Source organism: Sinocyclocheilus rhinocerous, unplaced genomic scaffold (genome assembly GCF_001515625.1).
Source record: "Sinocyclocheilus rhinocerous isolate Xijiao unplaced genomic scaffold, SAMN03320098_v1.1 scaffold2134, whole genome shotgun sequence".
Classification (NCBI taxonomy): domain Eukaryota; kingdom Metazoa; phylum Chordata; class Actinopteri; order Cypriniformes; family Cyprinidae; genus Sinocyclocheilus; species Sinocyclocheilus rhinocerous.
Genome location: NW_015652303.1, coordinates 31,413 through 58,844, shown reverse-complemented (window position 1 = coordinate 58,844; position 27,432 = coordinate 31,413). Strand labels below are relative to the sequence as shown.

Here is a 27,432-nt window from a genome sequence, read left to right as displayed (position 1 = left end):
TTTCCTGCTCTTTAAACACTGATTAACCACTCTCAAATGCTTAGTGTTCATTTTTCTTTTACTTAAAACTAAAACCTTGTTTTGGAGGAGCTAACGCTCAAAACTAGTTAGAGCAGCAAACAATAAAAGCACAAAAATGCTTTTTCTCTGTGGATCAGATCCAACTACGATTCCCTACTTTGGTTTATAGACTTTTGGTTCAAAGGTCGGGTGAAAAGGTGAGTTATTGTCCTAGAGAGACAGACTCACCCTGGATAGGGAAGCACTTTGACAATCAGACTAATCTCTATCAATAAACAACTCCCATTGCCTTGGGTTACACTACAGCAGGTGCATTCTGGGTTTAGACTTGTATGCATGATCTGTCTAAGGGACTTTCTTGAAACACAGTCTTATATTGCACCTATATTGCACCTAAAATGTACCAAATTACACCTTACTTAGGTGTTATTTGCCACTTTTAAGAGCTGTGTCAAAGGAAGACTACACTTTATTTTCTATTTCCTTTCAAAAACTTGCTTTTCTGTGATTTTGGCTTAAAATCATCATATAAAGGCAAATATCCAAGCCCTGTCATTTTTACTCTTTCTATTTGGTTCACAGAATTCATAGGTAACTAAACACGTCACTTTGTGATACGATCAAAACATGTTATGTTTGACTGAAAACCAAAAAACCTAGTCCACATTTTTTTTTAACCTGTAAACACATCAGTAAATCGGTCAACCTTTTTTTTTGTTCTTGTCATGCTTATTTGTGGCTTCCCCATGCCATGTCAAAGTATATGTGTATGTGTGTGTGGCTTTATTTGCATATACTAGTATATTTGCACAACAAATGGTGCCCTCACTGAGCTGTTTTGCATGGTGTGTGCCTGCTTCTTTAGCTGACACTGAGGGTGAACGGCTGCTTTGTTTTTTCTGAAGCTGCACCCAAATATGTGTCCACCTGTCACTCATCCCCACTGCATTTCTGTCAATCATATTCTGTTTTATTACACTGAGTAGGCTATATATTAAATGTGAAATTAAGGTAAAGTAGTTTAACACCCAGTTTTTAAGAGCAATAAATTTGTATACTATGGAGAATATATTTTATATTTTCTTTAAATATAATACACACACACACACACACACACACACAGAGTGTGACAGAGTACGGTCAGTAAGATTTTTTAAAGAAATTAATACATTTATTCAGCATGCATTAAATGAATCAAGTGACCAAAGATACATTTACATTGTTACAAAATAATTATATTTCTAATGTTATTTTAGCCTTCTATTTATCAAAGAATCCTGAAAAAAAGGAATCATGTTTCAACAAAAATTCAACTACAATAATAAGAAGAAATGTTACTTGAGCTCCAATTAGCATATTAGAATGATTTCTGAAGGATCATGTGACACTGAAGACTGGAGTAATGGCTGCTGAAAGTTAAGCTTTGCCATCACAGGAATAAATTGCATTTAAAATGGTAGCACTTTAGTATAGGGACCAATCCTCACTATTAACTAGTTGCTTATTATCATGTCTATAATTTACATATTGCTTGTTTATTAGTACTTACAAAGCATTTATTCTACATGTACTTATTCTACATCCCTTATCCTATACCCAACACCTAAACTTACTGTAACAACTACCTTACTAATAATAAGCAACAAATTGGGAGTAGTTAATGGTTTGTTAATAACGAGAATTGGAGCTTAAAATAAAGTGTGACTAAAACTGATACAAATGAAAAACAGTTATTTTACTGTATTTTTTTAACATTTATCAAATAAATGCAGTGAGCATAGCAGACTTCTTTAATCACATATGACTCCAAATGTTACTACATGTGTACACACACACACACACACACACACACACACTTTTCACTTAATAATAGTTCAAATAGCTATTCAAAAATATATAGTGGCATCACATTTTACTACATGTTGAGAAAATTGATATATAATTGTATAATTATATATATACAGGTATATATATTCAAATGTTTTTATATATTTGTTAATTTATACCTCCATGAAATGTGTACAATTATAATTCATGTAATTTTATTACGTTATTGTGTGTGGAATATTGGGGGGAAATTCTCTCCACTTTTTGCTATCTGGCCCCTTATCTAAATTCCTTCTCAGATCCTGACTGACTGGAGACATGACACAGATTTGGACATTAGGTCATAAAATAGGCTCCAGGCCCACTTTGAGAGCATTGGTGCAGACAGGAACACTTTACCAGACACAATATTAAGAGAGCTTTCTCCATCTTGCACCCACACACATTCTTACTGCCACTTCTGGCCTTCACCCTTATCGTTTTTTCCCCCTTCCAATTTAACTCTTACATGGCACTACTTGTGATTTACAGATAAACAGCTTTAGCTTTAGAAGTTTTATTTAGGAAGATGCAGGTTTTTAACAAACTGTAGTCTATAAACGATTGTTGGATTCGTGCATTGACACACTAACAGTCATGTTAGCACACCTGAGCTTGTTGCAGTCTGACCTGTCTTACCGCCTCATTTGTCATCTCCAATCACAAGCTCTTTTGAGCGGAGCTGAAAGACAAGGAATTATCAGCCCTTGCTTGGTGATGAGAGCTCAGCCTGCTGCTCAAAAGAGAAAGTATGTGAGAACACCAGCAAGTTAAACATGTAAGAACACAGGCAAACACACTCTTCTCTGTCAGTCCTCTGCAACATCCAAAGAGTGACTCATGCTGTTTGCATCAAATATTTCTGACATTTAGGCAATGATTAGCAATGCAATCTGATGACCTATTTGTATTTATTTATTTAATGTATGTCACAAGACTGATTTGATGTCTTTGATTATGTCTCTCTGTATAGGAGAGATTTAAGATAATGCAGAATTGTTATTACAGGAATAAGACAATATATATATTCTATTTTGTCAGTTACCAGTGATAACCAAAAACCATTTTTTGTGAGTGCGGCCTTAGTACACTAAGCCATTTTGTATGTCTCCCTTATAAGACACGCCCAAGTAATGTTTTGCAGTCTCTACTAACGAGCTGATGAGATGAATCAGGTGTGTTAGATAAGGGATACATACAAAATGTGCAGGGCTAGGGGTCCTCCAGGACAGGTTTGAGAACCACTGCACTAAGTCATATTCAAAATTTTGATTTAAGCTCAAATGACAGATGCTTTGCCAAATAGCAATGGCGCAAATCACAACTTCAGAGATCTTTTATGTTATCCGAGGTGTAAAAATATTGGTAGCACTTAAGGTTCTATTTGCTAACATAAGCTTACTACATTAGTAAGAATGAAAAAAATACAGTATATGCATTGTATACTTTCATTACGAACAATGGAAAAGACTTCTAAAGCATTTATTAATCAGTTAATTTCAACATTTACTAATATTACTAATATTAGATTAGACTGCCACAGGCTAGATTAATGAGAGATTCTGCATCATATTAAGATGAATATTTTAGGATAACTATGTACTGTATATGATATATTGTATGTATTAATATAAATAAACAAATAGGCATATACATGGCACATTAACATTCAGACAATAATGACCACTGTCTCAGGCCACACTGAATAAATGATCACTTGTCTGAAAAAATCTGTCTTTCCTTCATAAGGGTGATACCTGACCTTCATGTTTCATGTTGAGGTCCTGATCATCCTGTCAGGTTTTGTTGCGTGATAATGTTTGATTGTATTCTATTACACACATATACATGACCAATTTCGGACATGAAATACAAATAGATTTACAAATATGTACTTTCAGACACAGTATCTGCAAGGCACACTGTTAGTCTTTGGTGTGTTTGCCGACACGCAGTAAGTCTGGGAACAGGGTAAATGTTTGCATTGTGGCTGTGAAAGAGTGAAGCTTGCTGGTTGGCTTGTGTTCATGGAGGGGTGGGGTAGAGCATAGGGTGGATATGATATGCCTCGCTGACTGTAAGTACAGTTGTAGGATGAAGTGACACATCCCTGGCGTGCCAGTGTCTGGGCGGGCCATGTGGGGGTGGAGGTGGAGAGTATCGGTGGCTGAGAAGCAGTTAAAAGCGTTTGGTCAATGCTATTAATATCTTCAAATCCCAGTGAATGGGTGCCAAAATTGCAAAACCCCAAAGATAACAACATGGAAATCACCACAGTTTGTTATTTATATTCTTTCAATCTAGTATCATCATTATATTATAGTAACTGAAATTATATGAAGTAATAATATTTCCAAAACAACTTAACTGTTTAAAAACTGTAATGTTTTTAGTAGTAGAAATGGACAAAGTGTTCCTTCTGTAAATAATTATCAGTAAGAAACAATTAGTTTATTTTGATAACACAGACTGCTCCAGCATGTTCCACTTTCCATGTGGTACTTTATCAAAAATAGACCTATCTGATGTTGATGGTGTCAAATGATAACCTGAAATATGTCATTTTGACCTCTGACCTCTAATTGGAACAGAAAGAAAAACTTGCTAAAAATTCAAAATCTCATACAAATATTCAAGAAAGTTGAATGCTCCCATGGGCAATTACACATCAGTGAAATTTGTTCAGAATTTGATGTCGCTAATTTAGATTTTTTAGTTAAACAAAGAAAAATATTCAGTCTGTGTAGTGGCAGCATCACCTACTGGTTTGTCAAACAAAATACACACACTCCACATAGCACCATTAAAACTGTCATTGTTTTTTTATTGTAGTTGCACTATATTTCATTCTCAGTACAAGCCTAACAATTCAGATGAGTCACTGAAAATTCATGCTGGAGTTGATATGCAGTGCTTTCTGACTAAACACTTCCCCAGCACTTTAATAAATATCCAGTGTCTATTTTATATCTAGTGGTAAATGCTTTAACACTGATCCAAAAGTAACACATGGTACATGACCATACACAAATAGGAAATAAAACACAAAAAATTACTGTACAGACCTCACTGAGGATAAACAACAATTGAAAAAATATTGGAATGTCCTGCCAATACAAGATATGCTTATTTTATTTTTTTTAAATATAAAGGGGATCTTAGATTTGAAAATAATAAATACATCAACTAAACACACTTAAATCTTTTAAGAACACATTATCTTATTCTGTCTGTGGAAATATTAGGCCAAATTATACATCATTTACAGTCAGAAATTAATCCTTGCCTTAAATCAGACATCACATGACACGTGTAATTTTTGTGATGTTAAAATATTTCCAGTTTAATATGGCGAGGTGCAACAACCATGTGTCAATCAGATCCTCAAAGAGTTTAAAAAATGTTGCTCTGTGGCACTTTCAAATTCTGGCCGGGATTGTCTGTGTTTGAAAAACCTGTTTTTGAAGTAATTTCTTTACAGTTTTGTTTGTTGTGATTACTAGCACAAAAACTACACACTTCACCTTTACAAAAGGAAAAGAAAAATATATGAAAAATGTATGATATGCAGTTTTATGGGTTCAGATAACATACTCAGGCATATAGTAACACACACACACAAAATAATTTTGGGTTGCCTTTTAGTGACCAGTTTACCATCTATGGAATGTGATATGAAAGCTTGAAAATGCCCACTGGATTCATGGACCATATAGAATGTTACATGACAGATAAATGACACACTGTAACACAACAAATAAATGATTTGCTTAACTTTCCTTGTCTCAATTTTTTTATTTGTTGCTAAATATTAATCTATTTAAATAGTCAAATCTACCACCACTTAAAGGCTAAAATTTATTTTAGGACATTAAAGAAACATTGGAACATTTCACACTATGAACAGGAAATATGTATTTTGATTTGCAACTATTGCAATTTCAAAGAAAAAAATCCTTCAAATGTTTAATACTTCACATCACCTTGATCATTATTCTTCAAATAACTTTTCATAAATACATTATGCTAAGAACTTAAAAAACAAAATACATTTTCTTATTTTATTGCAGATATTTTTTAAAAAGGGTTTGGATAAAGAGACCAATTCAAGGCTCGCAAATGGAAACAGGCAAAAATGAACATAATGACATAATACAGGAGGAATAGCAGCAGGCAATGCAGAGGTCAGATCAACCTCAAGAAAATTAAAGAAATTAATACAACAAAGTGGTGGCATTCCAAGTCAGGAATAATATTTACGAAAGAGAACTCAAATTATTCTGTTGCTTATTTCCTATGCGCAAATACCACAGAGCTGTTTGTTTGTTTTGGTTATTTTCTCTTCTTGCAGAAGAAGTGGTTTGATTGGTTGGGTCATGATTAGGGTAAATGCATAAGACTTAGTGGGGTAAAGCTACCAGGATATCTACATAGTTGACAGGGAAGAAGCCAGACTGCCCATTGACCCCTCCTTCATACCAGTTGTCATCAATCTTGCTGCTTAAGGTGATGATGTCACCTTCCTTGAAGCCTAGCTCACCCTCATTTTCAGGGTCGAAATCATAAAGTGCCCGACAGCAAGGCTGGTCCATTGGAGCTGAAGCAGGACAAAAAAGGATTCTTTACAGGACAGAAAAAAAAACAAAATCTTCTATTTCATAGATTTAATTATATTATTGGCTAACCTGGTGACCTGGAAGGGCCACTGTGCCCAATGTTCCCATTGTGGTTCTCACTGAAATCGATAGAAGTGCGAGGTTTGGGGACATACTCTCTTCTTGGCTTATTAGAAGCCTCTCTTATTCTGCCAAAAAAAATAATAATTATCACAAAATTAACATTTAATAATATTTTCAATCACAAAATAACATTTAAAAATTAACAATTAATCACTCATGCCACCAAAACACATAAAATAAGTCATTTTTATTTAAGAAATGTTCCACCTTCTGAGCAAGCCTAAATGCAAAGCATGTTTTTTGTGTATTTTCATAGTCAGACTTTCATCAGTTGCCACTACAGGCAACTTAAGTGCTTTACCAAACCATACCTATCGAGAACAGTTGGGGTCATTCACACAGGATGTTTTCGTGTTCAAATACAGATGGTGTGCAACAGAATGGAACTGAATGGGGTCTCTAGATGTGCTGAACTATTTTTAACTTCACACAGTGTCTGAAAAATGTGACATTCTTGATGTGAGATGTGATGCAATACAGCGAGATGCACCGCAACACCCAGGTGCAGGTGGGATACAAAAATGCATCCTGTGTGAAGGCTACCTCTGACAGATTGACAAACTCCAAAACCGACTGCTGTGAACTGTAGGCTTATGAATTAAATGCAATTTAAATAAAACAAACACTTACAAAGTCACTTTTTTTCTAATGACTATATTCAGTGCTTTCGTCTGCCTCAAAGATTTGACATTCTTGAATTGTATTCATTTGAAGGTTTTTCTCAGCAAAGTGTTTGGCCTATGTGCGATTAATTACAAATATTTTATCACATACTGTATCTTATCATGCAATTCATTTGATTACATTTTTCTAATTGATTGCAAAATCTAATAAAACGCTTCAAAGTACAGTCAATCAAAAAATACAATTTAACATTATTACTAGGGTTGTGGCTTTTTTTAAACAATTATTTGCACATTAGTATGGTTTGTGAGTTAAAACAGTGAGTACCACTGATTGTGCCACTGTACCTAATCTTCAGACCAAGTCTGCAAAACTGCAAACACATTAACTGCTTTAGTTAACTGTAAAACAAGCCTTATCAAAAAAAACAAAACAAACAAAAAAACAGTTCTCTACAGTTTTAAAACTCTATCATTTAAAACTAAGAGCTCTCGTGTTTCATTTGGAAACAGTGCCATTCAAAATGCCACGCCAATTTACCAATTACAATTAGCGCTCATGTGTACAAACACTTACAGCTAATTTGTGCACTTAGAAATCATTTCTGTTTACAGTGTAAATACATACTGAATAAACATACATAAAGTACAGTGTAAGCAAAATTATGTGCGCTACACCACCCTGAACATGCAAAAGAAGATTGCAGTGTTTAACATTTGTCACATCTATGTGTAGTTGGAGTGTTTAAGAGCTAATCATTTAGCAGTTTTTGTTATGGGGCAAAACACCATTTTAAAGGGATAGTTAACCCAAAAATGAAAATTTGATGTTTATCTGCTTACCCCCAGGGCATCCAAGATGTAGGTGACTTTGTTTCTTCAGTAGAACACAAACGAAGATTTTTAACACAAACCGTTGCAGTCTGTCAGTCTTATAATGGAGGTGAATAGGAATCACGGCTTTGAGAGTAAAAAAAAACCATACACAAACAAAACCAAATTAAACCCTGCGGCTCGTGACGATACATTGATGTGTAAAGACACAAAACGATTGGCATCCTGAGCAGCGGCGCGTCCTCCTGAGCGCGTTCTCAACAGCAGGCGCGCGAGGAGTCTTCTTCTTCTTCTTGCTTTACGGCGGATCGCAGACTTATAAGTGCTGTTCAGTTTCTTGCAAAGACCGATAGTTTTGTGTCTTTACAAATCAATCTATCATCACGAGCCGCAGGGTTTAATTTGGTTTTGTTTGTGTATTTTTTTTTTTTTACTCTCAAAGCCTTGATTCCCATTCACCTCCATTATAAGACTGACAGACTGCAACGGTTTGTGTTAAAAATCTTCGTTTGTGTTCTACTGAAGAAACAAAGTCACCTACATCTTGGATGCCCTGGGGGAAGCAGATCAACATCAAATGGTCATTTTTGGGTGAACTATCCCTTTAAGGACTCATAATTTCAGAAATCATATGTATGCAATTGTCATAAACTGTTTGTACAAGTAATAACATAAAACGAATAGTAAAATGAATTGTCATAAACATACTTTTAACTTTTTAAGAACGGATCCCTGTAATTGCATGTTTTATTGTGAGAAGGGAGATCTTCCATTCAAACATTAAACTAGATTTAGGATTTATTCCAGAATACAGACCTGTCCTCTAACTTGCTGGACAGCTGCTGAAGGATCTCTGTGGCCTGTCTGTGGTAGTTCACCTGAGCTTGGACCAGAGCAGAAATCTGACTCACTTGTTCAATCTGCAGAAACACAGTTAGAACATCAACAGCTATTACGCATGAAAGCAAATAATGCCTTACTGATTGTATATCAAGGTCAATACTAACAAACAATGGCTACATTTACATGCACCCTTATAATGCAGTAAAGGCAGCACTGAAAAATTGCAAGCTTGTGTAAACACTGTGATGATGATTACATTCATATTTAGAGTAACCATGAATCACAGTAAATATGTTGAGTATTGCGTTTTTAATCTGACTATACGCTCATGCATGGGTTCGAAAACATGCTGGAACAGAAGAAGCTACACTTTATTGGCATCATGCACATTGATGTTCAGAAATGTGCCTGAAGTGTGTCCATTCTAGTGTTTCCGACCATCAATAAGACACATGATGTCCATGTTGTGTAAAGCTATAAGCATGAACTCAGTTTCCTGAGTTCCCCAGAAGTGTGGCTTCTGCAAAATGAGGGAGACCGTGTACCCTAGAACTGGCGAACAGGTCCGTGAACGCAGGAATGCTTGAAGGCTGCCTATTTTAAAGCAAAAACATCACACCTCTTAGCAAATAATCGAAATAATGGCAAGTATCATGTAAATGGGACTAAAAATGTTTGCCCATGTCATATAAACTTAATTCTTACTTTGATTACTGGTGGTAAACAGACTGTTAACCATGTAGACATAGCCATTGTGTAAGATGAACTGATCAATGAAAACAAGTGAATCCTGTGACTTATTGTGGGTTATTACTTCAGAATAAAAGGAAAGGTGTAGTGGGAAGACTCACTGGACATTGGGACAGATGAAAGTAAAATGAAACTCTACAGAAGCATGAAATGGATTGTGAACAAGGGCAAGCACCGGTCAGGTCACAGATCTTACATCACTCTCCAGAAGGTTAAACATGCTTTGTTCGGCAACCTCCTTTGAGTCATCAAACTTCTCCAAGGCCTGTTTGATCTCATCTTCTGTGACTTTTCCTTGCCTTTTCTTCTTATAGTCAAAGTCCAACCGTCGCCCTTCCAACTTCTTCAGGTGATGCTGTCATAATAGAAAAAGATGCAATGCTCAGTTACTGACCTCTAGTGACACATTCAGTTATACTGTCTCCATCAACAGCTGTGACAATAAAGTATGATCAAACACCCTATGACTTCTTCAAAGCCATTTCAAATACTGATAAATATTCTCACTGTAATGTAATAATCACAAGAACATTTAAATCTCACAGGCTATCTAAAAACTGTAGCCTCAACTGAAGTTTATCCAAAATCATTAACTAAATATCAGTGACTTACATGGGAGAATCATTTGTATTTAAAGAGGTCATGCATACATTTTTATTGTTTATATTCACTTCAAATATGTGTCCAGGGTCGGACCACAAAATCAGTCATAAGGGTCCATTTTTGAAATTGAGATTTATACATCATCTGAAAGCTGAATGAACAAGATTTCCATTAATATATGGTTTGTTAGAATAGGACAATATTTGTTCGAGATACAACTATTTGAAAATCTGGAATCTGAGGGTGCAAAAAAATCCAAATACTCAGAAAATTGCCTTTAAAGTTGTCCAAATGAAGTTCTTAGCAATGCATATTACTAATCAAAAATTTATTTTTTTGTATATATTTACGGTAAGGAATTTACAAAATATCTTCATGGAACATGATTTTTACTTAATATCCTAATGATTTGTGGCATAAAAGAAAAATCGATAATTTTGACCCATACAATGTTCTTTTGGCTATTGCTAAAAATATACCCCAGCGACTTAAGACTGGTTTTGTGGTCCAGGGTCACATATTGTTAGTATAGTCACTAAAATCTAAATACAGTTATGACTGATGACCATTTGTGTCTCCTTTTTTCTGACCTTAGAATTAAATGAGAGATTTTTGTTGATGTGTGTGAAATGAGATTTAGCCCTTTTTACTCTCAAGCTGCTTCCAGTATATTTTATAACAGCCCCAGCCATCTGTCATCCAACAACCTCTTTGTGTCAAGTTCATGAAACAATCCACACTGCCACTGAAACTGTTAAGGTTGAAATGAAATGATCAGTGACACTGCAACTACTTTCCAGGAGTGATAATTGCCACAATTAATGATATGGTATGCCTTGGTATGCCAATGACTTAATTTGAATGCAGTTCAGTGCTATTTCAGAGCTTTTAAGAGTCAGGTTAGACTGGATTGTGAAAGGTTAGTGAATAAAACAGATTTTTACACTGAAATATCGCATGCAAAAGGAACACAACTGTGAGTTTTCTGTTAAGAGGTCATAAGACAAAATGTTGGAGGGGTAAACATTGCAATAATTTCTTATATCTCACCTGGATTTCTTTTAAGTCTTTATCATACATATTCTGCAAGGGATCAATAAAGTTTTGCTTGACCTCCATGTCTAGAGCATCTTTAACTTCACCTAGCTCTCGCATGGCTTCTCCAACATCGATCAGAGCCAGACCTGTAAAACACAAGTGTACATTATATCTCTCTCTATAATATAGCTGTATCATTTAAGGGCAAATCAGTGAGAATCCAATGCACTGAATGAAGTAGTTTTTAGTTTATTCATATACTAACACAAAACTAATAGATCTGGTTATGGTAATGATAGATTACTTGATTTTAAGTTGGTTTTAAATTTTTCAGCAATCACAGACATTTCTTAAAACAACTTCTTCTTCAAAACACTTAGTGCTGGTCAGTTTTTAACAAACCCTCTTTTTATTCTCCAGAACATACAGTCAAATGGTTTTCAAACATGACAAATTTATTTTTATACAACTGCACTTATAAATGCTTCCAGTATGTTCATATTTGACTGCTGTTATCACAATTCTTTCCTGTTAATTTCCACATTATTAGACATCTGCATATGCTGCATACAGTTTGTCACTACGCACCAGTCAGTGAATACTTTATTTGCATATCCTCAAGCTTTGTGTGATGATGATAAAAAAAAAACGCAATGAGTTTTTGAATGGCAAAACCTTTTGTAATTTAATCTGAATAATCTACCAATTAAATGTCATTTAATTGCATGCAATGTAAGAATGTAGGCAGATTATTTTATTTTAATGGGAGATTGAGAGCAAGCATCTAGTTTGGTTGAGCTGCTTTGTTAAGCTGCTCTTTACATGCGTGCTATAACTGATCTCTTGCATCATAGACAGCTTCATTTATTATAAATGAGAGTATTCTGATGTATCGTGCTGCATTGTCCATGTGGTGCAGCCACAAAAACAGCAACTACATTGTCAAAACAGTCTGGATTGTGGTTGTGGGTCATTGATAACCTTGTCATGGGCCAGATTTTGCCTGCTGGCAGGATGTTAAGCATCCCTGCCATACAGTCATTTCAGCCAACCACATTCCTAAAATGGTTCAGTTGTAGCGAGACATCAATCAGACACAACCAACCAACAAATGAAGCTGTATCATAATTAATAATGGGAAACAGGTTATGTAAAAGGCAGCAGTGCCTGATTCTGTGAGTGAGCGAGCACATTACTACTTATCGCAGTTGAAACCAAAGAGCACCTCTTTATCTTAATGTGGTCTAATTGCTGTTCTGATCAATTATAGTGGGAATGACAGATACATTGTATGTGCAACGACTCACAATAAGCCCACAGAGATAACTTGCCAATCCATCTTGACGGATGATAATGAACAACTTAAACTCTTGTACTCTGACCAGTGAGAGGACAGTATTACTCACATGTGACTTGCATAAACATTTTGGTACAATTTAGGAAATGCTGCTGTGTGAAAGCAAACTGAACCAAGAAGAATACTTGTAACAATTTAAGTACCAAACGATCTACAGGTCTGAAAAGAGCCTTATTGACTGACCTGGTTGTGCCTTGTTTTGAGTGGTGTTGAGATGGCTTAAACATTTAAATATTAACACGTTATTTTCCTTATTATTAGTGAATTCTGCTAGCTGATGGATTTTTGCTCGTTACACATTAACATAAAGACTGAGTTTATTGTTTAATCTAGTTTGCAAACTAAGTAACCATTACATCAATAGAGGTTGTTGATAAAAATTATTTTGGAATAAGGCAGTTTACATTGTGTATGTTAATACTGCGCTTTATGTGGAAGAGTTGCCCACAAGGTTAAAAGCTCCGACATTGTGTATGTTCATAGCAAAGCAAGCATTACCAAAGCTGGATTCCTCCCCGAGTTCCCTGCCAAACTTTTGCATGGACTCTCCCAGGATGACTTCAGTCTGTGTGTAGCCAGTACCTTTATCTCCACCACGGATTTTAGACATGGAGCTCATCATACTCATTTTGGCACGAGTAGCTGAATAAACAAGCAAACAAAACAAAAAAAAAAGCACAAAAACATTAATGTGATGTACATTAGTGAGATTTTCTTTTTTTTAAGCTAGGGATATACTGTATATACTATTACAAATTATTATTCACATTCACCTGGATTGGGCTGTAGGTACTCCGTTGTCTTGGTCATAATGTCCAACACCGCCCTTGTGGTGGCGTCAACTTTCTATGTTACGGTAAAGATGAAAAGATACAAAAATAGAAAAGAATGAATGTTATTATTTATATTTATTTTAATGCCATGTCACCAGCAAGGATATCTTCATAGGGAAAACAATAAATAACAAAAGTCAAACAATGAAAAAAAAGCTATATAAAGACATTTAAGGTTAATACTAGACAAAAATAACATTCATTCTTATTACCTGAATGTAAGAAAGAATTATACATTGCACATATGGCAAAAGCAGTGTCTGACATTACACAAACAGTTTCATGAATGGGGCCAATGTCAAGTTATTTTTACTCCTATCTGCATACCTTCTAATCATAATTAAGTGCTCTAGAAAGGAAATTCATTAACTGCAAGTGCTCACTAACACAGATTTAGACAGATTTGTGAACAATATTTGAGAGAAATAGGCCTTTTGTGTACATAGAAAAAGTCTTAGATCTTTGAGTTCAGCTCATGAAAAATGGGGGCAAAAACAAAAGTGTTGCGTTTATAATTTTGTTCAGTGTATATTTATATATCTTATATATCTTTTGTTGCCTACAGACCCCAGTAGTTGCTCACTTCTCCATTTTGTCATCCATCTATCCATTCCATTGTTTTTATCTTTATAAGAGACATATACATATATATACATTTATAAACACACAATTTATTCTCACTTAATTAGGCGGCGCTAGAATTTTATGTCAATAGATGACCTAATTACACCTTCCAAAATTAGAAACTTCTAATAAACAACCAAATGCTCATTGCTATGCTTCTTGAATGAGAATCATATCTCTCTAGCTGCAGGAGACTTACCTTTTCCATTTCCATGAAGTCTTCATCTAATTTAGTTCCCTCTGCCCCTCCGACCTTCTCACTAACTCTCTGCAAAATAAGACAGGACAGTTTTAGGTTTTGTAATTAATTCTGAATTTTGTCCAGAATAATACATTTTTGTAAATTCTTTTTCTTTTTCCTTCAAATTTTCCACGGACCCCTTAGCTTAAAAACATATACATAACATCCTGTCTCTGGACCACAAATTTAGCCCAAACACATTTTAAACTTGTACACTGATGCAATATGCTGCATCAAAACAAAAACAAAAACAAACAAACAAACAATAAATAAATAAATGAGAAAAATCTGAAACTGAGGTTTGAAATCTTTCAATCATATAAGGTCATTGTAGAATATCCAGGAGAATTTATTCATAAGAAACATCTTTCATTATTTGGAGTCTGCTTATGTCAGTTATCTAATACAGTGGATCCCAACACTTCCCCTGGACTACCCTTATGACTACACAAGGGACTGATTTTTATAATTTATTATAATTTCTGTTAGTGTCCACTAAACATTTCTACCTGTAAACCTAAAGAAATTGTATTGTTCACAATTCTGTAATTTGGAGTCAACAGTCAATATTCAAGTCAACTGGTTATGGGTCTAGATCAAATCCAAAGTTAAGACTCAACTTAAAGTCTCAGACTCAAGTTTCCATCTCTGCAATAAAACATATTTTAAGGCAGAAAAGAAACTGAGCTCTAACGGAACAATATAGTACTTAGAAGGTGGTATGTACTGGTTGCCAGCAATATGAGCTACCATTAATACAGATCAAAACACTATTTTGTGTACGGGGCACTACATGTGATTAATGTAGTAAATGCTAAAAATAGCACCTCAGCAGAAAAGCTAATTTGACACATTAGTAATCCACTAATCCAATTTGATGCTAAAAATAAACAATATTTAATTATATCTAGATGTATCTTTTAATTAAGTCAGTTATTTAATACTTCTGCTGTACTTTGCTATTGGAAATAAAACCATTATCAATGCAGTACAAACATTTTCTTTCTGAAGACGTTGTACTTCTACAAATACACCAAGTTAAAGACTTGCCGTGTCTGCCAAAGGTTTGTCTGTGCCACAGGCTTTACTCAAAGTTACAAACTTAATCAGAACACCTTCTTGCTCAAGATTGAGCTGTCACTGTGTTAAGAAGATTGAGGGCAAAGATACTAAGACATCCCAAGGGACTGGAAGAACGTGGCTGCCAAGTATTATATGGTGAGAATAACTCAAAATTAGCCAATTTCATACAGAGACTCCAATTTAGGAATATCTTCAATACCAATGAGATACTACACGTCTTATTGTAATAAAAATACTTAGTATTGCAAAGAATCATACAAATGAGGGGATTCTGATAAAGTTAACTATATAGAATGAGAGAGAGAAAAAAAAGAGTCAAACATGCTTAAAAGGCAAGACTCTGACTGCTTTCATTAAGTCTGGTTTGCTGAAGTTGATGTCTTAAGGTAGGTTTTGAAATGCTTTCATTGACTGTGAGCTACTTTTAACTTGACATGTAATAAAAATGATGTAAATGTGGACATATAGTAGATTAACAATTACATTAACTGGCCTACAGAGTAATAGCTCTCATAAAAATTACATCAACAATAGTATAACAAACTTAATTACGTAAATTAAAGTGAAGTACATTAAATATTATGTATATTGCACTATTAAAAACACCTTAAAAGCAATTTCCTACAATTCAAAGAAATGAACAGTTCACTTTAACTACAGCCAACTAACACATTATGAATTACAAACAAATTAAATCAGACTGATTCAGCAATGAACTTCACTTTAATATAAAAGATGATCTTTCATTTGGGTGAATTTATCAATAATTACCTGTCGAGGTCTGGCAGTTCATGAATGAATGAATGCATTTTCAATGGAAAGCATAGCGAGGGTGTTTAATCTCTGTTGACCCAAGACATTTCATTAAAAAAAGAAATTAACATAAATCAAAATACAGATGGATGACAGCACCATACCAGTCCCTTATTTAAAATTATTACTGGCCTACATTTCATAATTCATCATTAATCCTAGTCTGGTACTGTTCAGGGAATGAAAATTAATATTGATTAAGCAGGTTTATTTGATAAATGCTGATTACCATGTATATACAGAAATACTCCAGTAGCTGTACACTTTACTTAGCTACTAAACATCCTTTTCGAAATAAAATCTTAATCAGAATATGGACCTTAATTGGAATTACAATTAAATTGGAATTGAATTGGAATTACAACAAATAAAAACGGATCACAGACTAAATGTTTTCACCTTTGCTTTGTTGATCTTCATTTTTGAATAGTCTACTGAAGCAATTTCCTTTGGGTTCTATGAAACAAACTTAATTTGCATATATTATTTGTATATTTTATTTGTAATTAGATTCATGCCACATTTCAAAGAAGTATCCTGCGCTAGCATAATGTAAGATTTAAATCATCCTTCAGCAAACAATGATGAACATATACAGGTTTATATACCCAAGGAGGCAACACACACACACACACAGTCTGGTCAGCTATCCTTGTGGGGACATCCCATAGGCGTAATGGTTTTTCTACTGTACAGACCGTATATTCTATTGCCCTACACCAACCCTACCCCTAAACCTACCCCTCACAGGAAACTTTCTGCATTTTTAGATTTTCAAAAAACTTCATTCTGTATGATTTATAAGCTTTTGTACCCGTGGGGACCTCAATTTAGGTCCCCACCGTGACACGAGTCCCTATGAGTCTGTGTGTAGTCAGGTTTAAGTCCCCACCAGGATATATAAACCAGTACACACACACACACACACACACACACACGCAGCTCAGGTCAATCATTCAAGAAGCCAAGAACACTGAAAAGAGGACATACGATCATAAACCCTTGAGATACACTGACAGTCGCTTAATCTCATCTGAAAAGAAAGGCTTTTACTCTGAGATTACTCCCGCATAACTTAAAAAAAAAAAGCTGTGAGTAATATTAGCTGGATGGGAAACAGTGACCTACCAGACATGTATCAAAATACATGGTCATAACTGTTTCAAAATACAATCTTAAAATAATATATTTTAATGATAGAACTATGCTATTAATTATCTTAAGGTGGTGTTTAATGATGCCACCCCTTAAGAAAAATTTGCATTTACTTTTAATTATAACACCCATATTTAGGCATGTGCAGTGCCAGTGTGATGATGCTATAAAGGGAATTAAAAAGAAACATTTTCTATTTTAGTAAGATAGCCCCCAACATATTTTCTTAAATGCCATTGATGTAAAATACAAAATCAACTATTCTATTTAAAATTGTGTGTTGACAATTTAGATGAATAATTGAATAACTGCTGTTACGTATCTTTAAAATATGGGGAAAATATATGTCAATTGAAACACTATGAGCTCAAATTGAATGGTTCAATCAATTAGCTTATGGGCTTTAAGTGAAGATGTCTGAAATGTATATGCAATTCATGGAATTATTTAATAATATAATAACCCCATGAATTATGCATACATATTTAAACAGTAATAAAACTATTTAAATGGAATGAAAGAAAGAATGTACTGCGTGTTAGCTTGCTTATTGTGGCCAAGGGCTTTATCAAGTCCACATACCATATTAACAAGGCACTATGCTTTTAATCATAGGTCAAGAGCTGTATCCAAACACATAAATTTGTGATGCTGTTTGCAAATACTTGTTGGAACTATGGTTTCAAGAAAACAGCAAATCATTAAACAGAAGTACATTAGGAACTTTGGACCATAGTTAGCTAACAATGCTTTTAGGAAACGCACCCCTTTGTTATTTGTTAGGAAAATTCTTAGAAATGTGGTTCCTTCTTATTTAAATGATAGATTTCAGAATGACCAAGTTATCAGTGGTACACTCCCCAATAACCATTTTATAACCCATTACAGTAAAAAGTGTAAATATCAAACAGGCCTTAATTAATATTTTATATGTTGACCTCATACAATTCAAATTGTCCTAACTTTAATATATTGTAATTTAGAATATACTCAGGTACAGAATATGTCTGTAGACTTTATTCAAAATCATTCCCATGCCTGTTTTATCTGTTGTGTGGCTACAGTACCACAGATTAACCTGAGATTGATCTCACAGACAAGTTCTTTAATCCAATTCTTGCAGTAAATACAGTCTAGAAGGAAGTGGCACTGAATGAAGTGAAGGAGAGAAGAATGTACATATACATATATAAAGGATTAAATTAGAGCTTGCCAAAGGTATTGTATCAACCTTGTTACCTGAAAGGAAGTGCTGTGCTACTGACTAGGTGGATGGCAGTCACATGAAACCCAATGTGACAGCAGCAAATGGAGAAGAGAGATTTCCACCCCCACCCTCCAGTCAGGCGGTCTTAAAATATTCCCGAGTCTGTGCCTCCTGGATTACAACCACCAAAGATTACCGATTTATAAATAGAACAGATAGATGGACAAATGAAGGAGGTTATGGGAGGATGTCCTCCCTTGATTTGTGCTTGCCTGCATGGCAGAGATGGATGCACATCCCTTGGGCTGGACAGACAGTTCCAGGAATGCAGCATCTCTCTCCTATTATTATGCGTGTTTGTGTGTAATTAAGGGCAGCTGAGAAAGCTCATGCATAAAGATGGATAGAGGAGATATGTGACGTTAATTCAGGGGAAATGGAGTTTATGTGATCTAAATGTTTAATAATAATAATAATAATAATGTATTATTTAATTGAATATTTTTTGTATCTTAAAAAAAGCTAAAGTAAATGTCATGAAACATATCACACTGGGATGAAACAAAGACAAGCAAGAGTTTAAAAATTGTGTAATGTCAAACATCAAATGCTTTGAATGTCAAGGTTTAAATGGGAATTTAAATTCACATATGAAAGAAAATTCCAGAACATTGTAGAAAAGAAAAGCAGGGGACAGCCTGTAAACAAGTGTCTGAGGACATGCGAGTCCTTGCTGGAATGCATATATGACTTAATGCTGAGGGAGACAGAGGAGCACAGAATCCAGGATGACACAGCAGTGATACAGCTCATTTTTGATGTGCATCATATTGTGAGATTCATATACATTCTAAGAGTAGCAAGAAGAGCACAGTATGGCATCAAACCTAATGTTCATAAAATACTAAGGACTTGTGCCCGTGTCAATCCAGTGTCATTTTGATGCTGTGGGAAATGGTACTGTGATGGTGATGTAATTTTTAAGCCTCACACAGCTCTTATGTAGCGGCAGGATGAGCCCCTGCACTGGCATGCGGTATCATCAGACTACAACTAAGTCATGATTGGTAGAATAGAACAGAATAGAATAGAGAACCACAAAAGGAAAATAAAAGCAAGGTTGGTAGAAAGTCATGGTTAGTCATCATTTACTCACCAGTTTCTTTCTTCTGTTGAACAGTTGCCAGTAGCCATTGCCTTCCATAGTATTTTTTCCACATACTATGGAAGTCAGGGCATAGCAACTGTTTGCTGAATTATTCAGAATATCTTCTTCAACAGAAGAAAGAAACTCACACAGTTTTGGAAAACTTGAGGGCGAGTAAATGAAAGAATTTTCATTTTTGGGTGAACTATCGTGCCTGAAATCTACAAAGACCTCAAAGAGAAAACCGGGGGCAGATGAGATTAGTGATATTTTCATTTGGAAGACAAACTAGTGTATTTCTATCCATTTACTGCATTAGACCACAAGTAGGGCTGTGCGATTTGGGGGAAAATATCAAATTGCGATTTTTTTGACAGATATTGCGATTGCGATTTTAAATTTGCAAAGTCAAGCTTCAGCTCAATATTGTCAATAATGTGCAGCACAGTATGGGTATCATTACCCTGAAAAAAAACAATAGAAACCATCACAGAAATTCTTATAGTTTCCATTAAACCATTACAAAATTCCTTTTTGTTTTGGGCATTATTCCAATAGGAATGCCATCTGCCAGATTACATCCCACCAATAGAATCCATCAAATAGACACCATTATAGTTTACATTAAAACCAAACAAATTCCCATTATAACCCTGAAATCCATTAAATTTGTTATTGTGTTTTGGGAGGGGTACTATTGTTTTTTTTTTCAGCAGGCAAGATTATAATGGTATAACTACTTTTAAATGGTGGGTGTTTACGCAGTTGGCTAGAGCAGTGCTGATTGGGGAGAACGGAGGTGCGCTCACTCTTGCCCAGGGCAAGTAAGACTGCAACTCAAGGCTGGCAGTCATGCATATGCTCTGAAACAGAGTAATATCGCGTCCACATCGCAGGCTCTGCGATTAGTAAATCGCAACGTCTCAAATAGCGATTTCGATTCGATTTCGATTAATCGCACAGCCCTAACCACAAGGCCTTAAAAATCTTCTCCAACCAGACAAAATCCAAAGAACTGAGCATCCATTAGGATCAGAATCTAATTTAGATATTTGCCACACAGATCAATTATTGCCAAAAAATACTATAAGCATATAGGGTGCTTGAAGTGACATGGCTTTAATGTGTCCAGAGTGTTACAGATAAATAGAAAATGGTCTAAACATGTACACATAGTGCTATTAAAATGCATTGGTACTGACAGTTCACAAACATCTATTAATTATAAGCTATTATTTTTAAGCATGACTGTCTGGAACATGTTCTTCTCTCTTTACTCTTAAAATATAATGATTCAGTCTAAAAAAATAGTTATTTAGCTTTAGATTTTACATTGGACATCAACAGCAATGCAACACAGTTCCAAAATGCTGATCATACAAAAGTAAACAAACACACTTAACATCAAACGCAGCAACAGGCCCAACAATATGCAGAATTATTCACATGTCATACTTTTGTTATGGTTTCTAAATGTTTCTGGAATTTTGATGGTTCCATGCTCTTGGCAGTCAAAAATACACTGCACAAAGCACATGGTGGTCAGCACAAACTAGTTTTTGTTTGTCCTCATTTCAAGTTAATCCAATGTGGTTTCATACTTCTTCTTTTTTTTTTTTTTAGCTTGCATGGTTTTGTTCATGGTTTTTGATCACAGTGGTATGACACAAAACCTGTACATTTACCTATTAGAAATTAAAACCTATGAAGAATCACAAACTATGGCTGTGTAGCCTAGTGTAGTATAAGAATAAATTGGTGGCGTTTCCAAGCATTCTAAGTCGCAGTGGTGCCTGCAGCAGTATGGCTGATGCTCTGTCCATATGTGATCTTGACTGACCTGAGAAACATTTTATTACAGTTATTATATACTGTATGCTTTTCTGTTGACTAAAATAGTGATGCCAATCTTTTGTGAATTAATCTTTTTTTGTCCATCCCTTCTTTTCAGTGAATTAGCCAAACAGGTTTTGAAAAATGGTCTGTATCGATTCACATTCATTTGGACCGCACTCTCACTGTATCACCTGAAGCACTTTCTCAGTCAGTACAACAAACAGTATCAATATACTTGGGAACACAGAGAACAAACAATGCTGGATAAAGTAAACAACAAACAAAAGGCTACATTTTCAGTAGTAAATAAGCAGCCATTCACACTTTTTTTTTGTAAATCTGCTTTTCAGTTCTTTTCTATGTGAACATACACTATATGGGTGTCTTTGACCATTTCATGCTTTGTTGTTTTCATGTTTTAAAATCTTTAAAATGTGAGACACTTTTGTTCTGCTCCAAGGCTCTCACTGATTGTTTGGTCCGAAGAGTCTTAAATAATCTGAAATAGAAGTGTGTGTTTAGTTAAATGAATGCAAGACATACTCAAGAAAAATTAAATTTCTCTCAAACTTGACTTTTTAACATGAACATGTATTTAATTTATTTATTTACTTAGTTAAACATACATTTTAGTTAAAAAAAAAAAAAGTTTAGTCCTGAACACTGCTGCCCACCATCTTCTCCTGAGGCTAGAGAGGGTCTGACCACCAACTACCTTTTATAGACACTAGACAACTTGCTTGCACTGCATTCTTTAATTTTGTCTGTCCAATGCTTTTTTTCAGTGACTGTACTGATTTAATCCTAGAAACAAGATCACCTGTTTAACACTAGAAAGGCAGTCTATCCTCAAAGTACTATTTTAGGAGGCAGTATAATCTGCTTCCTAAAATTTCAGACAGCCTTCATGTCAGGGGCTGCCCAGGGATGCCTAGAAATCCTGTGTAGGTAGACACATGACAGCTCACCTGTTTTATAATAGTTTTCAAATCAGGAAAATTGGTATATGTATTTTAGCAGTGATGTCCAAAGACAGGATGTAATCCAATACAACATACATCAAAAGACAAAAACACATTTAATACTCATAAGAGAGAAAAAGAGAGAACATATTTCTATATAAAATGTAACATATATTTAAATATCTAACATATTTAAAAGATCCCAGTTTGCGCTCTTTAATAAAGATAAAGTAAACCCAAAGGCATGGTCAAAGATTATTTCAAAACCACTGGCTTTATGAACTATGCAGTATAGCTGACAAAAAACGTAAACAGGAAAGTGCACTGCAATAAGCAATGTCTAGAATTTGTAATAGAGAAAGCAGAATAAAACATCATCCGTGTTTAGGACAGACGCTGTGGTGCAAGCAGTGCCTTACATCAAAGAAAGCAAGGGATAGAGAAGCTAAAGAAAAAGGCTAGCCTACACTTCTACACTTCTAAGTACAGTTTTGTATACGACTGAAGTAACACAGAGAATAACTCATTCATGACGACGCCAGCTTGCAAATTCCACTTTTTAAATATCCCCAAATACCCAATGGTAAAATGGGAGGAAGATAATCTCAAATTTTTGCTTCACATCCTTTACACTACATGTGATAAAATGACAAATGTAGCTAGTACACAAATGGCAACTGAACTTAATTTGCAAGCTCATAATAACCCTCAGTTATAGAGAACTTATATTACAAGCTCATAGAATGTATGTCTATTTTTAAACAACAAACCAAAATCTCTGTATACATGGCCATGCTGAGCAGACCATGACTTTCCATGAAATCTCATTTCTCTTTTGTGTAACTACCACCCATGACAAGAAAAAGGCAGAAGAGATGTGCTAAAACAAGTGTTAAAAAGCTTGAGCAGTTATGAATGACTATTTTTGCGTGATTTTGAGATGAGTATTTACTAATAAATTATGAGTATATTATTGAGTATATTACGTGAACTGCTCATTGTATCTCAAGGCCTAAGTAGTGTGTATTTATATTTTGAACATTATTTTAGTAATTCCACATACTTGTGGAACAAATATAGGCAAATATTTACTATACAAGCAAATTTCCAAATAACACAGGTAAAACAGGATAAACCTGCCTCTACATAACTGAAGGAAGGTAAAAAAAATTAAATAAAATCACAGAGCAGGCACTATATTTTGTCACGACTGCAAGAAGATTGTGTATAAAGTACACAGCAAGCTGTGAGATGAAGCAGTGTGTTTGAGGAACCATCTGTTCTACAGAGCAGCTCTGAGTCATGCCACCCTCTCCACTGCGCAGCGTGCACTGATGATGTCAGAGCCTGACGATTGGTCAGAATGAGACTCAGATTATGTTGTTTAATGTCAGGCAGTGAGACACAAGCCCAGCTCCACAACCCACAGAATTTCATATTCCCTTCAAAACAAATAGTTAAGGCAAGGGTTTTCAACCACTTCCTTGTTTCAACCTTGTTCCTGGATTTTCTTTTGGAATCAAACAGGAACAGGTTTGAGTTATGGGATGCTGGGGTCATGCCTTTAGCATGTGAGAGCAGTGGTTCCAACAGATGCTGCTGTTTCAAGACTATCCTTAAAATGACAGAATATTCCACCAAAATCTTTTCTGTACAAACCAACAGCGTTCAACGTTCATTCCTGTATTAATGCAAGGTGAAGCTCCATGCAAGGACACTAGATGAACATAACAGACCTGGGAGTGAAGTTAGTCTGATGGCACCAGAACATACTTAACCAGCTATTAAATCTGGTTTAATGCTGTCATGTCTTAAATAAATACAATTTTTATATATCAATAAAATATATAAAACCATTCATAAAACTTACATATGGTTCTAGGTCCAATAGGTAATGCACCGAAACATTAACTTGAAAATATTAAAAATAGGTAAAAATATGTTATACTATTACTAGGCTATTGAAAAAAACTAATCAAATAGAAATCAAAAATTTAAATGCATTACAGTATTGGAGACTAAAGCCTATGTAGTGGCTTAGAGCATCATGGAATTGAAGTGTCACAACATCACGACTGTTTTAGAGGGCATTGAGGTCCATTTAAGGGTATGAGCTATTATGTAACAACTTTCATCAACGCATCTTAAATATTCATGTTCACGCGTTTTAATTTCATCGGTGCCATTAACATCTAATAAAAACCTCACGGAATAAAAAAAAACCACTGAGCATACATTCATTCTAGCATCTGAATGAAATGATTGTGGATGACATGAACAGATCTGACCAGCCTGTTGGTATCAATGTTAGTGCATGTATATGTTTATACAGCTTATTACGTTGCGTTCAAAGCAGCACACATTGTTCAGCGTGAAGATCCGCATTACGATTCAGGACACAAGCTGCTCGGTCTGCTGTAGCACTGCAGCAACCCCATTTTCACGCGTGTAATGGTCAACAGAACATTGAATTTCAATGCCATTGCACCTTACCTGAGTGGCTTTGTGGAATTGTTTCTTCAGTCCCGCTACAGACATGATTCCGACTGGACTAGTGCTGTTTCTGTCCTAACGCCTGAATGTGATGTGCTAAGATGTAAATACGCTCAGAGGTACAGTGGATGTGAGACGTTTAGAGATAAACCCGTGTACGCTGGGAATCACCACAAGCGTAGGCTGATTACAGCAGCTGATCATGACGCGTCAGTGACATCATGCGTCAGGTACCGCCTCTCCTCAGATTACATCAAAGCCCTCCTTCAGGGGAACCTTCAAGGTTACAGTAGGTGGCGGTATGCACCTGATATGTCATGGTTGCAATCCGCCATAAAACTAACAAGAAGAAGAAGAAGAACCTTCAAGGTTAGTTCAACGCCAACAGGTAGAAATTAGAGGCAGCTCTGTTTGAATGGAGGCCAGAGGAGTAAATGCCTTAGTAAACTGAATAAACTCTGAGTCTGCAGAATAATCTTCAACATTACATGTTGTTTGTTTTGGTGAGATGTTACTGTTCATAAATTCGGTATAAAACGGATTAATTAAAATGATAAATTATTCCTATTACCCTATAATTAACATAGCAATCTAGTTTTAAACACATCAGATATCTGTGTCCTACTGAATCCAACAATTCCAATCAATTACAATCAGCAGACAATGTCGTAATTTTGTGATAAATCTGTTGTATTTATCATTTTCTGAAAAGTATTTAGAATTTTCTGATAAACAATTTAATTTTATATACCATTACCTTATGATCCCAGACAAATAGCTATTAAAGGCAGGGAAGGTGATCTGGTTCAGAAACATTTTTTGTTATGATGGTTGAAAGTCTCTTTACATCCTGATAGCAATCACTAAGTTAAGTGATCTAAATTTATTTATATTTACATATACATTTAGTCATTTAGCAGACGCTTTTATCTACATCAACTAACAAATGAGGACAATGGAAGCAATCAAAATCAACAAAAGAGCAATGATATGCAAGTGCTATGACAAGTCTCAGTTGGCCTAACACAGTACACATAGTAAGGTTTTTATTTTATTTTATAATAAATAAAAAGAAAACAGATATAATAGAAAAAGAATAGAGCAAGCTAGTGTTAGAGGCCTTTTTGGTTTTTGTTAATTGTATAATAAATGAAAAGAAAACAAATAGATAGAATACAAAAATAATAGAGGAGCTAGTGTTAGTTTTTTTTTAAAGAAAACAAGCATTTAGTAAATGAATAGAGTGTAAGTCTAAATAGGGACAATTTATTTTCAAGAATAGAATTAGAATTGAGAGTGCTAGAGTTAGAGGGTCAAATAAAGATGGAAGAGATGTGTTATTAGCCAATTCTTGAAGATGGCTAAGGACTCAGCTGCTTGGATTGAGTTGGGCAGGTCATTCCACCAGGAGGGAACATTTAAAGTAAAAGTTCGTGAAAGTGATTTTGTGCCTGTTTTGGGATGACAATAATGCGCCGTTCACTTGCAGAACGCAAACTTATAGGGGGCAAATAAGTCTGAATTAATGAATTTAGGTAAAGGTGTGCAGAGCCAGTGATGGTTTTGTAGGCAAACATTAATGGTTTGAATTTTATGCGAGCAGCTATTGGTAGCCAGTGCAAATTGATAAACAGAGGTGTGATGTGCGTTCTTTTCGGCTCATTAAAAATTTATCTTGCAAAATCTGCAGGACTGGGCAGTTTTAGCAATGTGGTTTGAGAAAGTCAGCTGATCATCAATCACAACTCCAAGGTTTCTGGCTGTTTTTGAAAGAATAATGGTTGATGTGCCTAACTGGATGATGAAATTGTGATGAAACGATGAGTTTGATGGAACCACAAGCAGTTCTGTCTTGGCAAAGTTGAGTTGAAGGTGATGGTCCTTCATCCAGCAAGAAATGTCTGTTAGACATTAGTCTGTTAGAAATGTCTGATGATCATTGGATCATCAGGATGGAATGAGAGGTAGATTTGAGTGTCATCAGCAGAGCAGTGATATGAAAATACATGTTTCTGAATGACAGAACCTAGAGACGTGGTCCAAGAACTGAGCCCTGAGGCACCCCAGTAGTTAGATGTTGCGACTTGGACACATCACCTCTCCAAGACACCTTGAAGGACTTATCTTAGAGGTAAGACTCAAACCACGGGAGTGTAGTTCCTGAGATGCCCTTTGCCAATAGGGTTGACAGGAGGATCTGATGGTTAACCGTGTCAAAAGCAGCGGACAGATCCAACAAGATAAGTATTGAAGATTAGGAATCCGCTCTTGCCAGTCTTAGGGCAGCAAACAACTGAGAGCAAGGCAGTCTCGGTTGAATGTCCACTTCTGAAACCAGACTGGTTTCAGAAAGGCTTATTTATA

The 27,432-nt window shown here is 35.3% G+C and overlaps 1 protein-coding gene across 1 annotated transcript; it reads right to left on the bottom strand.

Annotated features, from left to right (window-relative positions):
• Positions 1-5,410: 5,410 nt before the first annotated feature.
• sh3gl2a (SH3 domain containing GRB2 like 2a, endophilin A1) lies at positions 5,411-25,301 on the bottom strand. Its single transcript, XM_016520549.1, has 9 exons — positions 25,069-25,301; positions 14,331-14,399; positions 13,448-13,520; positions 13,173-13,316; positions 11,330-11,463; positions 9,873-10,031; positions 8,900-9,003; positions 6,573-6,691; positions 5,411-6,484 (listed from the first exon to the last, which is right to left on the bottom strand). Exons 1-9 carry the CDS (start codon positions 25,111-25,113, stop codon positions 6,288-6,290), a joined length of 1,044 nt encoding a protein of 347 aa, XP_016376035.1. The 5' UTR covers positions 25,114-25,301; the 3' UTR covers positions 5,411-6,287.
• Between the last annotated feature and the right edge of the window lie 2,131 nt (positions 25,302-27,432).

Bases quoted from the DNA above. Each gene is read 5' to 3' on its own strand.
- sh3gl2a (XM_016520549.1), bottom strand. From the start codon at position 25,113: ATGTCTGTAGCGGGACTGAAGAAACAATTCCACAAAGCCACTCAG. The intron at 13,317-13,447 runs GTGAATGTGAAT...TTGTTTATTCAG, and splicing joins GTACCTACAGCCCAATCCAG to CTACTCGTGCCAAAATGAGT. The intron at 6,485-6,572 runs GTTAGCCAATAA...GTCCTGCTTCAG, and splicing joins TGGCCCTTCCAGGTCACCAG to CTCCAATGGACCAGCCTTGC.